Raw genomic sequence first — 16,429 nt, 5'->3', positions numbered from 1 at the left:
TGACATTAGGGAATTATCTGCTTCTGACCTCACTTTGCTCCTACTTCTGGCAGAAAGCACTGTGTTTCTACTTATTGGTCTCCTCATTCCTGTTTTAAAGACTATTTAGAAACTGGTAAGATGTTCTGCACCAATCCTGGAAATCCCAGACATATTTCACCTGACATTTCAGTTTAATTTAAGGCACTGAAAGAAACACTCATTTTAATTTCAGTGGGTACTTGTAGCATGACACACATTGCAGCTGGACAAACACTGGCTGCAAGACTCAGCCCCTTAGGAATAGGTTAGTTTATGTCCCTCCGCATTATTTACTTTTCAACTCTTTTGCAGAGGTTTCAGCTTAGCAGGTCTCTATCATAAGAACCCAGCAGCCCTGTGAGGAGCTTGTTACAGAACTCCACTGAAATCAGGCTCCAGGAGTCCTAGGAGTGAAGGAGCAATGCTCACATCTTCCTGTTGACAACCCCAGATCCCTTTGCAATTCCAAACTCCTCTCATTTGAACACTCATCTGTCACAGTTTTTGGCCAATAATTAGGTGACAGATACTCTCTGTCATTTACCCATTACCAGGATAAGGGAAAAAGACTTCAATATTGGAAGAAAAAAAATGGGACAGGTTTAATGAAGCACCAATAAAAATGGTGAGCTACATATATATATAAGTAAATGTCCCTGCCCATGCAGGGAGGTTGGAACTAGATTATTTTTAACCATAAAATGTTTTAGGTTGGAAAAGCCCCTTGGGATCATGGAGTCTCTGCAAAGTTCTACTATAAACCACATCCCCCAACACCACATCCAAAGGACCCTTAAACCCCTCCAGGGATGGGGACTCCACCACCTCCCTGGGCAGCCTATTCCCCTGTCTCACCACTCTTGCTCTCAACATTTCTTTCCTCCTTTCCAGTCTAACCCTTCCCTGGTGCAGCTGGAAGCCATTCCCTCTTCTTCTATCCCCGATTCCCTGGGAGAGAGACCAGCACCAACCTCTCCACCATGGCCTTTCAGGTGGTTACACAGAGCCAGGAGGTCTCCCCTCAGCCTCCTCTCCCTCAGACTGAACATTCCCAGCTCCTCACTCCTTCTCCATAGGATTTATCCTCCAGGTCCTTGCAGAAGAAACACAGTCCCCAGCACCTCAGTATCTCTCTTACACTGAGGTACACATATTGTACACAACCCCTGAGGTGAGGCCTCCCCATCACAGGGGGACAACCCCCTCCCCACACACACACGGGGATGCCCAGGGCTCCCTCATCAGGCCCATCTCCTCAGCCGCCATCACCCCCGACCACCACCCGCCCACAATGGACTCACCAATGGGTGGGGACAGCCTGCAACACCCAAACTGAACCTTCCTGGGAGGGCAGGAGACACAGCAACCTGTCCCCGTGTGTAGAGCCGGGGTGGCAGCCGCACGGAACCGGCATTGGGCCGGGTCAGACCCCAGCAGAGGACCCTCTCGGCAGCCATTTTGTGTGGGGCCCATCCCCTCACCACACAGGTGCAAGCTCATGGCGGGCGGGGCTTATAGCCTGCTGCCCTATAACTGGGGCACTTCTCTCTGCTCTGCACACCTGCGATTAATTGGGGTCGGGTTTGCTCTCCCATCGTCACACATTTCAGCTCCTTAGCCTCCTTTTCTGGTCCTTCAACATCTCATCTCATTAGGGTTTGATTCTAATTAATACCATTTAGCTCTCCCGCCCTCTTCAGTTCACCCGTTTGTCTCTCTGCAGAGGGATCTGTGCCCAGGCACTGAAGGCCCTGGTGACACCCATCCCAAATGAAGTGCTGAGCTCCACATCTCATCACGGAATCACAGAAAGAATCCCACAAAAGTGAGGGTTTGGAAGGGAGCTGGAGAGATGATGGAGTCCAGTCCCCTGCCAGAGCAGGGTCACCTCCAGCAGTCACACAGAACACACCCAGGTGGGATTTGGATGTCTCCAGGGAAGGAGACTCCACAACCTCCCTGGGCAGCCTCTGCTCTGCTCTCTCACCCTCACAGGGAAAAAAATCTTCCTCATATTTCTATGGAACTCCCTGTGCTCCAGCTTGCACCCACTGCCCCTTGTCCTGTCACTGGGCATCACTGGGAAGATCCTGGCTCCATCCTCCTGGCACTCACCCTTTCCATATTTATAAACACCACTGAGCTCACCCCTCACTCTCCTCTCCTCCAAGCTGCAGAGCCCCTCAGCTCCCTCAGCCTTTCCTCACCACTCCCTTCAGCATCTTGCAGGCTCTGCTCTGGACTCAACCAGGCATTTCCCTGTCCTTCTGGAACTGAGAAATTTCAAAGAATAGAGAAAGTCATGAACACCAACCCCCTGTTTTACCACTAAATCTGTGCTTCCAGCGAGGCAGTGTAGGGATGGCTGTCTCTGATACATGACATTCACAGCAGAGGTCTTCCTTCACATGGTGTAACTCCCAGATAAATAATGAGGTGGGATTCTCTTTTCCTTTAAGCACCTAGAGCATGTGATTAAAAGGAAGATCATTATAACATGCCCCTCATCTACTGAAAACTGACAAGTGAGAGTGCTTTCTAAACTCTAAAACGTGTAATTTACTTCCCAAGTTCCAAAATCCATTTGTGATTTTTCAGTGTGTGACTTGTGCTTTTTTTTTTTAAACATTTGGATTTAACATCAGGAAGCTGCTCTACCTTCATCAGCGTAGAAGGATAACAAAAGAAGCATCAAAATGCTTCCATTTGCTCCTTCAGAGCAATAATGCAAGCAGTACTCCTATCCACTAACAATGTGGTTCTATTTTTGATAGCATATTAGACACTGAAAATAACAATCAGCAGAATCAAAAAGTTACTCACCCCACCAATTGCTTTCTCTGAATACAACAACAGGAAAAGATGCAGCCCTTTGGACAACCAAACCCATATACCAGTCAAAGTTAGTCCACTAAAACCAGTAAAACCAATGACTTCTTTGAAAAGTTATATATGATTTAAAAAAAAAAATTATGAAAGAGACCCAACTGAAGCAATGGCCCCAACTTCTCTTTGTCCTACTAGGGCAGAATATACAGCGAGATCAGGGCAGAAAGGGACATCACTGGGACAAATTCAGGGAGGCTCTGAGTGCAGGGTTTTGGAGCTGCTCTCTTTGGAAATCCCCTCTCCTGTCACTCTTTACACATCAAACCTCACAATGCCTCTGTCACCACTTGTTCTGCACCCCAGTGAAGGCAACTTTGCAAACTTGTGACTGAACAGGAAGCTGCAGCCTTACTTGCAGTGTGTCTTTTACTGAAAAATACATTTTATTCATCATAACATTCAAAAAAACACCCCCAAAACAAAAAAACAACAAACAAAACAACAAACAAACCACCCAAACCCCAACATAATAACAAATGCTAACTCATTCAGCTACAAACTTTGGTATAGGGGTTTCAGAGTCCATCCTGGCGTGGTGGTACCGAAGCCTTCCCCGTGCAGCTCTCAGCGTGGCTCTGCTCTCCTCCCCTCCCAGACTCAGGGCATCTTGCAGCAGGAGCACTTCAGGCCTTGCCTACACACTTGCCACGGCATCATCCACATTGAGAGCAGCTCAAAGAGTCCATTTTTCTCCAGTTACACATCTTTGTTTCTATTCCCCCCTCCCCAGTCAACAATCATCAGCATGTTGTGTTCATAGCATTTTCCCCTTTGCCTCATAGCCCACCTCTCTCATCAGACACACCACCCACATCCTCTTAACAATCATTACCTTTACTTCACATTTGCACCTTTAAATATCTTTACACTGATAACCCACCCCCTGAAAAAAAGGGAGGGAAAAGGAAAGATAATAAAAAGAAGAAACAACAAAACAAAACAGAAAATAGGGGAAGAAACACAAGCAATTTTTTGAAGTATGTGTTCTCAGGGAGCCACAAGCTGATGCTAGTTTATAAGTATAAGGAATGACACTTTGGCCATCAGCACTAAAGAGTAAAAGCTCTGAGTAAAAGAGTAAAAGCAGACAAGGGGGGGAGGAAATCCACACAATCCATAAATACATATGAAACCATTCATCAAACGATTCTCCAAGGAATAAATTTAACTGCTTGAGACCAACCCTCCTGCAAAAGAGCAGAACAACATTTGTGCATCACTCCAGCCCCACTTATACCTGGGTTCTGACCCAAAATGCAGGGAAGTGGCTGGCCCCTGGTGGCAGGGCTGGGAGAGGGAACTGGAGTGGTGCACAGGGTTTTGCCCTGCTTGGCACAGAGGGTGAATTTCAGCTGTAATGTACCATGACTGCACCATGAAACACATAATACTAGCAGCTTGTGAACCCTGACGTGGAGGGCTTGACTTGAATCCAAGATATGTGGTTACACATCACCCCATCAGCTGGAGGAACTCACCACTGGGTATACCTGGAGGAGCACCATATGACTGGATTTTTTTTTCTGGCATTCATGAGATGATCTGCTGGGTCCAGCTAGAATCTCAAGGCCAGAGCTCTGTTTTCTCACGTATAAAGTGAAGAGCCCAGGACTCAGTCCAGCAAGGCACTCAGCACTCTGGGCCAAGTTCAGCAAAGCACAGTGTTGATGGAGGAAAAAAAAAAAAAATGATTCCACTTCCACTGAAGTTCCCAGGGATCTGCTTAAGAATTTGAGGCTAGAGATGCACATGAAGGCTTTGCTGGACTGGGTCTGCAAAGCAACAAAACTCCTTGTAAAACACAGAGCATCTTCAGTGCTACACAAAATGAAGCAAACACTGTTTGACATTAGGATTGACACATTCCACTCAAGAATCTCCCCTGAGAAAATAAATAGCTGTTGGCATCACCTCATTTCATTGCTTTTGTCTCCACAGGCAGCTAGGAAAAAAGAAAAAAAGCAACCCTGCAAAGTTTTGCTCCAACAAATACATGCTGAAACCCTGGGCACTTTGTTTTCTATGCATTATTTCTTCCTCTCAAGTACACTGGGTGAAACTGTAAACCCCGAGTTTGTGTGTGCTAACTAACCATATTATAGGGCTAGAATCCTATTTTTTCTTTGGATTTCCACGGTGAGGATGATAAATGGGAAGATGTCTCTTAAATCTCTCACTACATGGACACTTGCAACACATTTCATCCTGAGGGCAATTTCAAATTGTGCTTGTAAACAAATAAATTGCATTGAAATACACTCTCAGGTGTATTGCTAAAGGCAGCTGTAGCTGAATTTGCTTCAGAGTTACTTATGGAAATGAAAACCTCTTTTTTAAGAATGGGAAAGCCTGGAAACCCCTCAGCAGTAGGGAACCTGGAGAACAGGCACAGGAAAATCCTGCCTGTGAGTAAATGCTTTGGTTTTGTATTTCGACTTCCATAGCTTGTCATTTGTATTTTGGACTTTCAACCTGTTGCCCTCAGAAAGCCTTAACATCAATAACTCAGGCTTGATGTTACATTTACTGGCTTCTGAAAGCACTGCACTGAACTGAAAATTTGGGCAGGGAACAGACTGTTGTAGCTTGGTTTTACTGCCATTTGTAACAGTTCTTTTGTTTTAAGACAAACTGATTGCTGGCAACTAAATTACCAGTTCAAGCAAAGTCTGACATATGGACATAAATGTCACTACATTTTAAGTAATTGTATTTTATATTTTCCTGTTCAAAGGAGAAATATTTTCTTAGCCAATAGAGATAGCACAGATGTAGCCCTCAGATAAATCTGTCAAACACTGCTACAGAAATGACTGCTTGTTAGTTGGGTTGTAACATTAAAAAACTCCTCTCTAGGATTGTGTTTTCAGCAATGTTGTAATTTAAGGAAGAAAAGACTGCAGGCTTAAAGAAAAAGAAATGCTGTCCTCTCCTTTAGAACTGGGGTCTAAAATATTACACCCAGTTTCTGGCTTTCCCCTGTTTAAAGGCTGTGGTTATTAAGGCAACTTGTGACATGTAAGGCAGTGCAGAGGAGCAAATCAAAAATGAAAACAATCAAATATGTTCCCTGAAATTTCCATGACCTGTTTCCAACAGTGATGAAAAACAAACACTGAAGATAATTTAAGTAGGACAGGTCTGTCTGCTGTTCCAAGTGTGTAAGGACAGAGGACAAAGCAGACACCTGACCACAAGCTGTGACCAAACCAGCTGGGGAGGGCCCTGATGCACTGCAAGGGGAGAGACCTGAGGGCTTGCTTGCTTTTGAAGAGTTGCAGGGCTGCACTGGACCATCACAACACATTCCAGGGAACTGGATGAAGTTGCTCCACACTGAAACTCGGCTGCATTTACACCTGTAGTGGCACTACTACTGCTGGCCCCCAGCACTAAAGCCTAAAGCCTGCACACTGGCTGCAACACAAAAACAACTGTGCAGAAAAGAGAGCAGTAATTTAGTGTTGCTGGCATAATTATATGTATGCAAACTCCAAAACTGTGAGGGGAGGCAGTATTTAGGAGAAAACAAGAAGCTTACACACATTTTGTATGATGAAGAAAAAAAAAAAAAAAAAAAGAAAAAAGAGAAAACTGTAGAAGCAGTTTTTAGGATTTATCTTTAGAGTTACCAAGTGTATTTCAGATTAAAGGAGTGTGACTCTTCTTCTTTATCCCTGGAAAAAAATAAACAAACATAAAAACATCATTAATAGAAAGCAGATTCTTAGAGAGTTGCCACAAACAACTCTTAAAGAGCAATCTTTACTACTGCAGGGAAGTGCATAGTATCTGCTTCACAGTCACACTACTACTCCTGCTGATTTCCCAAGCTACTGCAAATAACCAGGCAGCAGCACCTGCCTTTTTAAACCAAGTCAGAGATGTGGCAGCCTTATTTTTGAGCAGAGCTGATCCTCTGTGCTTGAGGTGTGAAACGTGGGCAGCCTTATGACCCCACAGGTCTCTGCAAACTGGTCCTGGGGCACCCCCCACACACAGGTAGATAGAGGGCTAAGAGATCCACCTGGGATTCAGGCCATCCACCCACTTCAGCTAAAAACCTGAGCACTTTACTTGAGGCTTCACATCCAGCCTGGCACACATAAGCAAAAGTGAAACAGCCTCTCCTCAGTGTGCTCCAAGATCTGTACATTTACGACTTCACTACTGGCCCAGGAAAGCATCAGGGAGAAGAAGAGTCATTCAGCTCACACTCAGCTTCCACTGGCATCAAGGCTAAGCACTATCCAGAGTTTCCTCTATGGCTATAGATGTGAACACAAGCCAGTGCTAACTTCCCTTTGTAGACTGACTTACTAGATCAAATCCTGAAGCCCTTCTAGTTCTTGGAATATTCCTGTATTTCCCACTAACACTGGGTGAATGCTTTCCTGAATTCTCAGTAAAGGCATCAGCTTAAATAAAACCTACACACCATGTATTTCACTGCAAGTTGACTTTTTGAGTTAACAATGTAGAATATACATTGTGCTGAACAGGGCACAGCTAAGAGTTTAAAAATATCAGTTCATGAGCTTTAAAAAAATCATATATATGTTCTGTTCACCAAAAAAATTACTTTTCAAAGGCAGGCATGGGTTGTCTGATGGCAGGTGGGAAGAAACACAACCAATAAAAGCATACGTGCATACTTTGGTGACAGAACTGCTCACATTTGATTTAGCCTGCTGTCACCACAAAAAAATACATGTCCCATGTATTCCTGTAGCTACAAGGTGGCTGCAGTTTAGGCACATGTTTGAACAGAGCAGGTGTGTAGGTTCAGATGCAAGTTTGCTAGAACTCAAAAGTAGGATCTTTTTTTTTTATCTGCTGGAAGAAGTGCAGCACATAATAACAACACTGCTAAAAGCTCTCCAACTACTGTGAGTGAAGACAGAGGAGGGAGAGAAGTTATGCCATACCTCTCAGAAACATGTACATATTCCCTAATAATTGCTGCACACCAAAAACTTTAGAATTGTTCAGAAATGGTATCTTGGATTTTGCCAGAATCCCAGCTGATAGGAACCATTTTATCCCATGTGGAAAAGAGCCCCAGCCACAGGAAGAAGTGCTGTAAGAGCAGCAGTGTGTGGAAGCTTGGGGACCAAGAGCAGCTGGGGTATCACGCCACCAGCAAAGCTCCCAGGCAGCTCTGCCATGATGATCCCCACAAGGTGACAGAGACCAAGATGGAGCAGTCACTGACACAGGGACACAGCTCCTGAACAAAGATGTGGAGCAAATGGAGTAAGGAAAGAAGGAGAAGATCATGTGTGCTGCAGACAGAAATACAGGAGTGGAAAGAAAGAGCATTCATTCAGCTTCTTGTCAATAGTGGAAAAAAGGGATCTGAGAGGACATTGCTTCATTCAAACCCCACACTTAGGTGATGAAATCTGGCTGTTTTAAAACCAATTTTAGGATCTGCACACCACTGCTGTAATTAAAAAAAACAAACCCTGATATGATATATAAGCAATTGGAATGAAAATATGATTGATGGCTCACCCTCTGATTCATATCAACTTGCTCTCCTGTTCTTAGAGAAAAAGCATTATACCAAGCAAAGAAATGCATTTCATTAGGAAGAGAAAGACAAGAGATACAGGAAAAGAAGAAGCAAAAAAAATAGATAATAAGAGAAGAAGATAAAAAAAATTATCCAATGCCACATGGAAGTTATGTAGGTGAATGAAAATGCTGAGCAGGTGCAAGGCCAGAACAGAGAAATGGAGGAGAAGGTGGCTGGAGATGAGACTCCCCTCTGGCACATACCTTATTTTCCACTGAGAGCTATGTGAATAACCAGAGCCTGATGACAGCCTAACCACATCTTGCAGCATGAAGTTAAAACGACTTTCAGAACAGGTAAAGAAGTAACATCCATTACACCCCAGCAGAGCCGAGAGGGTCATGCCCAGCTGTGTCACACAACATGACAGCATGGACTGTGGCACCAGCAGTGGCAACAGATAAAAGCCTTCCGACTTCTGAATGACCTTCTGTAATAAGCATGCAACAATCCGCACCACTGATCTTCTGGGGCAGCTTTCACACCTGCCTTGCAATGGCAGAGCTCCAACATAATGCCAAAGCCAGAGCAGCCATGCAGTTATTAATGTCAGCATTAAAGGCAGTTTGCTGAGGGCATCATCCCTGGCAGGGATGCACTGCAGGCAAGCCAGCTGCATGGCATGGCAGGATAACCCCAGGGAAACAAGGGGAAATCACACCAGGAAATACCCTGGGCTTCAGTTTTAAAGACTGAACAAAGAATAAGAAGTGACTGCTTTTCATTTAAATAGTTGCTGTAAGACAGAAATATCCACCTCCAAAACAGTGGTTGTCTAAACTGAAATCCCACTGAAATAACTCATTCCTTGTGCTAGTGGTCTAAATCTGCCCTACAGACCAAATGGAAAAGTCAAATAGCTTTTGCTATTTCATCTATTTCATCTGCTCTGTCAAGACTTTGCTGACAAGACTGACTCGGGCAGCAAGGCAGAGCTCAACTTGAATTGGTAGTTTGCCTGTCCTGAGTCACCTCATAAGGGGCAGTGCAAAAAACCTTAAATCTATATCTGGGATAAAAAGATGGTATTTCAGAGATAAAATATTTACAAGCAGATAAGAAGTAAATGTATAGAGCATTTCAGTAAGGCTTCAGTCAACAAATAATCTACTGTATCACAGTAGATGGCACAAATTAAAAGAACTATGAATGCAAAGAAGAAAAGATAACCCAAACACCAGCAGAAAAGGTTTACCTTGAAGCACATGCCTAAACATAACTCAGTGCAACTGAGGGCCAACTCAAACCTCCAGCTGTCACCACTGTTCTCTTGGCCTCTTGATATACACCAAGAACAAAGCCCATGAGATTTCAGTAAACCATCAGAGACTTTAGGAGCTCTGTGAAAGATAAAGATGAGCCGAGACAAAAGCAGGAGTGATACCCACACTGAAGAATCTTTCTTAACATTTCAAGTGCTTTAAGAGATAATGTCACTGTTGTTTGGTTATTTTGTGCAAGGCATCCTGTGCCCTGGTTTCCATGCCTGCCATACACCCAGCTCCTCCCTGCTCTAGACTCAACCTTCCCACAGATGCCTCCCTGAATATGGCCCTGGGTTACAGTCCTAGGTAACTGGGCACGGGTGGGACTGTGGTGGGGCAGGCCCAGAGCAGTTGTGTGAAATCATGATGCCCACAAGCTCTGCTGTGCAGTGCAGGCACCTGCAGACACCCCTGCCCCTCTCAGCAGCCCCATGGCACTGGGGAGCACATCAGGGTCTACCCCATAGATCCTGCTCCCTCATCTTGCTAGGAAGAACTCCACATAGTGAAGTTTGCCTTCACTGCACCCCTCTCCTGCTCTTCCTGAGGAAGGGGAAAAACAGGGGCTCGGGGCAGAGAGACAGATGCTCATCTGCCCTTGGAAGGGAGAGGTGAGGAGTCAGGAATGCACTGCCAAGGGGTGCTTGCCAAGTAGGTCCAGAGGAGGTGCCCAGCCACACTTTCCTCCTCAGGAGCAAGAGGACCCCACTGAGGTCAAGAGGTCCTTAGCAGCAAGAGGTTCCCCCAGCTGCAGGGCTGGAAAAACACAGGCTGTGCGTCAAGCAACTACATGTGCTTATGCCGAGACTGCCTCCAGGCTGGAACAAGGGGGGTACTGACCTGCTCCAAGAGATACCATGTGTGTAACCTTGCTGTTTCTACCTTACATTTGTATTCTAAGCCCCAACACAGGCTTGGCTGCAGCCCTTGGGCCCATCACAAGCCTCAAGAAGCATCTGCAGCACAGCTCTCATGTGGCAGGTAGCTTGGACAACCCTCAACTCTGCTTGGCGACCCCCAGGCCTAACACTCACCCGGCTCTTCACCGGTGCTCCACCACGAAGCGCATGGTGGTACCATCGAAGGAGGGCGGCGCCACGATCCTTGGCCCGGTGGCTGGGGCCGTGATGCTGATGACCGGCTTGGTGTCGGCTGTCCCCCGGCCCGGTGGCGGCGGGCCCTTGCCGGTAGCCACATAGTAGGGGCTCTCGGCGGACGGTGCCTCTGCCGTCGCCGGGCTGCCGGGCTCGGGCGGGGCGCTGGTGTCACTGCCCGGGTGGGACAACGGGCGAGGCAGGGTGCCGGCCGGCAGCATGGCGGCGGCGGGCAGGAGACCGGGGTACAGCATGTAGGTGGCACCGTAGGGCCCGGCGTTGAGGGCCAGGGGCGAGAGGGGCAGGGGGACGGGGGCGACGGCCGGCTGCTGGGGCACCGGCACCTCCACGTACTGCCCGGTTTCGGGGTCGAAGAGGCGCCGCTTGACGGGCTGCTGCACCGGCGTGTCCACCACGTAGTACTGCCCGGTGCTCACGTCCAGCAGCACCTTGCGCTGCGTCTGGGGGAAGGGCTCGGCCGCCGTCCCCGCCGCGGGCACGGAGGGCGAGAAGCAGAGCAGCGACGGCGGCACGGCCCCGGGCAGGGCGGCGAAAGGCAGCGGCGGGTGGAAGAGAGCGGCGGGCAGACCCTCGGCGGGCGGCGGGGCGGCGGAAGCGGCGGGGGTTTGCTCCTCGGCGGGCGGAGGTGCGGGGCTGCCGGGGCGCTTGGCGGTGCCGAAGGGCTGCAAGCCGCACAGCGCCGGCCCCGACACCGGGCTGGGGCGGACGCCGCCGCCGCCCGCCCCCGACAGCGGGGAGGGCGGGGAGCCGGGCTCCTTCAGTGGCAGGGCCAGGTAGTTCCCGCAGTCCGGGCCGCGCTCCGCATCAGCACCGCCCGCCGGCAGCCGGGGGGAGCGCGGAGCCGCCGGGCCCCGCAGGCCGCCCTCGGGGGAGGTTTGCTCGGCGCGGGGGCTGCGGTCCCTCCGGTTGCTCCGCGCAGGGTGAGAAGGGCGCGGGGGGCGGCGGGGGGCTCGGTGCGGGGAGGCGGAGGGCCGCGCTGCCGCTGCCGGGACAGGGTCTCGAAGGCGGCCGCCTTGGCCGAGACTTTGTCGGCGGCGTTGCTGGGGAGGCGGCGGGGCAGCCGGTCTCCCGGCCCCTTGCTCGCCGCCTCCTCTGCTTTATCCGCCGAGGGCGGCGGGGGCAGAGCGGCGGCGGGGGGGATCGGCCGGGTCCCGGCGACCCTCTCCTGGCTGGCGATAAGGGAGAGGACGTGGCTGTCGGTGATGGGCAGCGGGTCGCTCTTGCGCTTCCACTCGCGCTTGTTGAAGCTGTACAGCTCCTCCATGCTCCGCACCGCCGCCGTCAGCTTCTCCAGCGCGTTTTGCACCGGTGCCGCTTTGCTCTCCTCCCGCGGGTCCTCCTCCGGCCCCCGGCCCTTCTCGGCGGGCGGCGGCGGGGGCTGATGCCGCCAGGGCGCGGCGGATTTGGAGACGATCTTCAGCACGGCTGGCTGCCGCGGGTCGCTCTTGTTGGGGGCGATGGTGGCCACCGGCAGCCTCCCCGAGGTGCGGTGCACCAGGACGGTACCCTCCGGAGGGCAGGCCGGTGCCCGGGCCGCCGCCTTTGCCGCCTCGGTGGGCTTGGTGCCGACCGCCTGGCAGGTGATGACCACCGGTGACAGGGACCTGGGGACGCCGGCGATGACCAGCTGCTGCCGGGGTTTCTGCTCCGGACCGCCCTGGTCGGAGGCGACGCTGCCTTTGTCGCTGCTGTTGTCCCCTGAGTCGCAGTTGTAGGAGCTTTTGATGAGCTTCCGCACGTCCCGCACCTGGTGGAGGGGTCCCTGGGCTCTGTGCTTGCTCTCCCTGACGTCGCGCACCAGGAATTGTGGCACCTTGTCGAGGCCGTCCCCAGCCTTGTGCAGCCTGAGCTGCTGGCTCCTGCCCTCCTCCGGCGTCCGTCCCGCAATCTGCGGGGTCAGGAGCTGGGCGATGCTGAAGGCGGCGTCCCGGGGCTGCTGCAGGCTGCCCAGGCTGATCTTGATCTCGGGAGCTTTGGGCTTGGCGTCGGGGGGCGAGAACGAGGCAGCGGCGGCGGCGGCAGCAGAGCACTTCGTCGCTTTCTTGCCGGGTTCCTTCTCCCGGGGGGTGCGTTGGATGGCGGGGACGAATAAGCGGGACATCTTGGTGGATTTGCCGGCGGAGATCTCGCCCAGGTCGGCCCGCCAGTCATGCCTGGGGGACAGTTTAAGTTTTCCGACGGGAGCCCTCTCCTCCTTCCTCTCCGCCTCCCGCTCCTTCCAGGACCTGAAGGCGCTATTCTGGCTGCGGAGGAAAGTGGCCTTGATGGCCTCCGAAGCGCTGCGCTTCACCTCGCACAGCTCCTCCGACAGCGCTCGGTCCAGGTTGCGGTTCCCCTCGCGGGGCGTCGACGCCTTGGAGGCGGGCGACCGGCCACCGCCACCCTCCCCCGCCTCCTCCGCCGTCGCCGGGGTGCTGTCCGAGCCCCCCTCCGAGTGCCGGGAGCTCTGCCGCTGCACTCCCCCCTCCTTCTGCCGCTCCCGGCCGCCGGTGGGCTCTGGCTCCCGGCCGGAGCCCAGCCCGCGGTAGGAGGTGTCGGTGATCTCGCCCCGCTCCATCTTGAACTCGTGCTCCAGCTGCATCTTTTTGGAGATGACGTTTTTGAGGAGGCTGGAGGCGAATCTGGACTTCTTACTGAACCCCACCCCGGCGCCCTCCGCCGCCGCCGGCTCCCCGCCGCCCAGCTCAGGGGGCGGCCCGGCCTCGGAGCCATCGCCGAGGTCTAGCAGGGTCACCACCCGGGAGCCCCCCCGCAGCCGCCGCGGCGCCTCGACGTGAGCGATCTCCCCGTCGAGCTTGCTGACCACGAACTCGAGGGCTCTGGTTTGTGAGCGCCCGGAGCGCAGGAGGCTGGGCTCGGCTCTCGGCCCCAGGCTGCCGCATTTGAGGTCCAGGTAGGTGGACCAGCGGTTGATGCCCAGGGCATTGTCGGGCAGGGAGGCGGAGGAGGCGCGGGAGCCGGGGCGCAGGGTATCGAAGTAGGGGTAAGCCAGGCTGCGGAAAGCCCTGGCCGTCAGGTTTCGCACTTCTTTGTCGGCATCGTCCAGCTCGCTGACAGCGCTGGAGGCGCCGCTCGACTGCTCCCCCGCCCTGCCGGCCCCGCAGCGGGTCTGCAGCCGGGCGGGGACCGCGATGAATTTTTTCGGGTGGTCGCGGACCGCGTCCAGTTTTAAACTCGCATCGCGTTCGGGAGCCGCGGGGACACGGAGGCTCATGTCGCTTTCATGCTTGGCAGCGTAAAAAGTGTTTTGCTTTCCGCGCACGTTGCTAGACTCATTTATAGCCCGGGAAGCGGCTTTGATTGATAGGAGAAGCTGGGCGGCCGGGCTCCCGCCGGGACGGCCGGGCTCCTTGGACCGGCTTTCCCCCGAGCTGTCGCGCTTGTCCCCGCCGGGGGTGTCGTGTTCGGAGGTAAGGCTGACGATCTCGGTGCTGCTGGTGTTGTCGATGCTGTCAGTCTGATTGTTGGGGTCGCTGGTGGTCGTGCTGAGGTAGCAGCTATTCTCCTCCTCTTCCTCCGTCGGCGTGTCCCCGGCGGTCTCGTCGCTCCCGAAGGAGGCGTAGTCCACGAAGGAGTAGATCACGTTGTTGTCCTCGAAGTCCCAGCGGGCGGCCAGCCCGGCATCGAAATCCATGTCGTGATCCACCTCGCTCAGCTGGATCTCCTGCGTGCTGATATAGTGCGCCTCGTCGCGGCCAACGCCGGGGGGGGTGCGCGGGGGGGCTCCGGGGGGGGCCGCTTTGCGCCCCGCGTCCTCGTCCTCCTCGCTTTCGTAGCCGAAGGAGGACGAAGAGGTTTTGCCCTCCGTCGATACCGGGTCGCCCACTGAGGAATTGCCCGCCTTGGCCACAGGCGAAGGGCAGGAGGAGGAGGAGGATTCCGGGCAGGCCCCAGCCTCCGGCGGCTCGCCGCTCCCTGCCGCCTCCCCGGAGTCGGGGCAGGACCGGGCGCCGCATCCCGCCGCAGCTTCCTCGACCGGGGACGCCGGGCGATCCTCCCCCTCGGGGTCCGAGGGTGCCTGTCCCTCCGCCCCGCCCGGCAGCTCGCCGCTAGCCGAGTCGCCGACATCCGCGGTCCCGTCGGCTCCGCTTTCCGCTGCGGGACCGGCCTCTGGCTCCGCACCGCTGGCTGGGGCCAGCTCGGGGGGGGGGCTGGCTGCTCTCCTCGGGTCCCGGCGGCGAGCCGCGGATCTCCACGTACTCCGCTGCCTCCTCCTTCTCCCCCTCCTCGATGGCCGCCTCTGGGCTCGGGCCCCGTTCCGTCGCCGCGCCCTCGGGGGCGTCCGTGGGGCCGGCGAGCGGCTGGCCGGGCGCGTCCATGCCGGGGCCGTCGGGGCGCGGCAGTGTCCCGGGGAGGCGGGCAGGCACGTGCCGACAGGGACGGGGGGGCAACGGGCCGCCCACCCCTGCCCTGCCCTCCCCTTCCTCCTCCCGGCGCCCCGGCTCCCGGCCCGGGGTGGGGGGAGAGCGGGGGTCGGGGCTACCCGGGCTCCGTTCTCCCCGCACCGCGACCAGCCACGGGACAGCGGAGAGCCCTTTGGCCACCGGAGGGAGGTGGCCGGTCGCCCTCCGGAAGGTCCCAATACGGGCTCGGGTGGCTCCTGGTTTTGGCATGATGGGCGTCACTTGGCCGGTCCCAGGCGCGGACTATACATAGAGCCGGCGTCACGTAACGGCGGTTCAACAAAATCCTATTTTAAACGTCTGGGTTTGACGGAATAAAGGCGCCTGGACACCCTTCGGAAGGGAAGAGCCACCCCTGCCTGCAGAGATGCGGCTGCTGCTCGGCACCCAGTGCACCCACGTCACACGCAGCAGTGGCCAAGCTGCTCTTTTCCTTCCCGAAACTACCCCCTGCACGCCGTGTCCCCAGCCACAGGAGCTGCTTTGCAGAGCAGTGTCCTGTGAATGCCAGCCTGGCCCTGCTCCGTGGGACAGAGAGCTACCAGCCAAGGGACACCAGATGCATTGATCCAGGAAAACAACCAGCATCTAAGACCTATAAATACAAGCATTTCTGTGGCACACCTCACCCTCAGTGGCCGAGGGCTTTACTGAAAGGTCCCTAAGATGCCACACCAAAAATCACTCCAGAAGGAAAAGGTGGGTTGTAAAACACCGAGGAGGAGAAATGGAGCAAATGAGCAACATGGAACAGCAGCCCTCAAACATACCATGCAGATAACAGCTTAAATTTACAGATTAAAACCAAATAAGCACCCACGTGGTTGGGTGAGCAAGCTGGCATTAGGCTGGCAACATCAGACATTAGGTTGTGAATCCCCCAAAACAAGTACCAGGATCTGGATGCAGTGTCAGGAGGGACATGGTGCATAGCTCTGCCAGGGATGCTGCAGGGATGCAGGGACCAAGAGGTGAGGTGGACACCATCCTCAGCACCATCCACATCAACACAAAGGTTTCCCAGTGCTCCCAGCTCCTCACCCCAACCCACAGCCAGGCTGCTCTGCTGCCATCCTCCCCGTGGGGCTGAAGTGTCACTGATGCCTCCAGGAAAAGTGGCCTCTCTCCTTTACTGACCCAAGTGGTGGGTTGTGA

General features: G+C 53.4%; 1 protein-coding gene across 1 annotated transcript; it reads right to left on the bottom strand.

Moving 5' to 3' along the window:
* Window positions 1–3,615: 3,615 nt before the first annotated feature.
* C4AH4orf54 (chromosome 4A C4orf54 homolog) lies at window positions 3,616–16,198 on the bottom strand. The gene is made up of 4 exons (XM_030450324.1): window positions 16,168–16,198; window positions 11,782–15,437; window positions 10,791–11,734; window positions 3,616–6,587 (listed from the first exon to the last, which is right to left on the bottom strand). Exons 1-3 carry the CDS (start codon window positions 16,196–16,198, stop codon window positions 10,799–10,801), a joined length of 4,623 nt encoding a protein of 1,540 aa, XP_030306184.1. The 3' UTR covers window positions 3,616–6,587; window positions 10,791–10,798.
* Window positions 16,199–16,429: the final 231 nt, after the last annotated feature.

Source organism: Calypte anna, chromosome 4A (assembly GCF_003957555.1).
Source record: "Calypte anna isolate BGI_N300 chromosome 4A, bCalAnn1_v1.p, whole genome shotgun sequence".
NCBI classification, from domain to species: Eukaryota; Metazoa; Chordata; class Aves; order Apodiformes; family Trochilidae; genus Calypte; species Calypte anna.
Note: the sequence above shows the minus strand (reverse complement) of the source record. Positions and strands in the feature narration are given on the sequence as shown.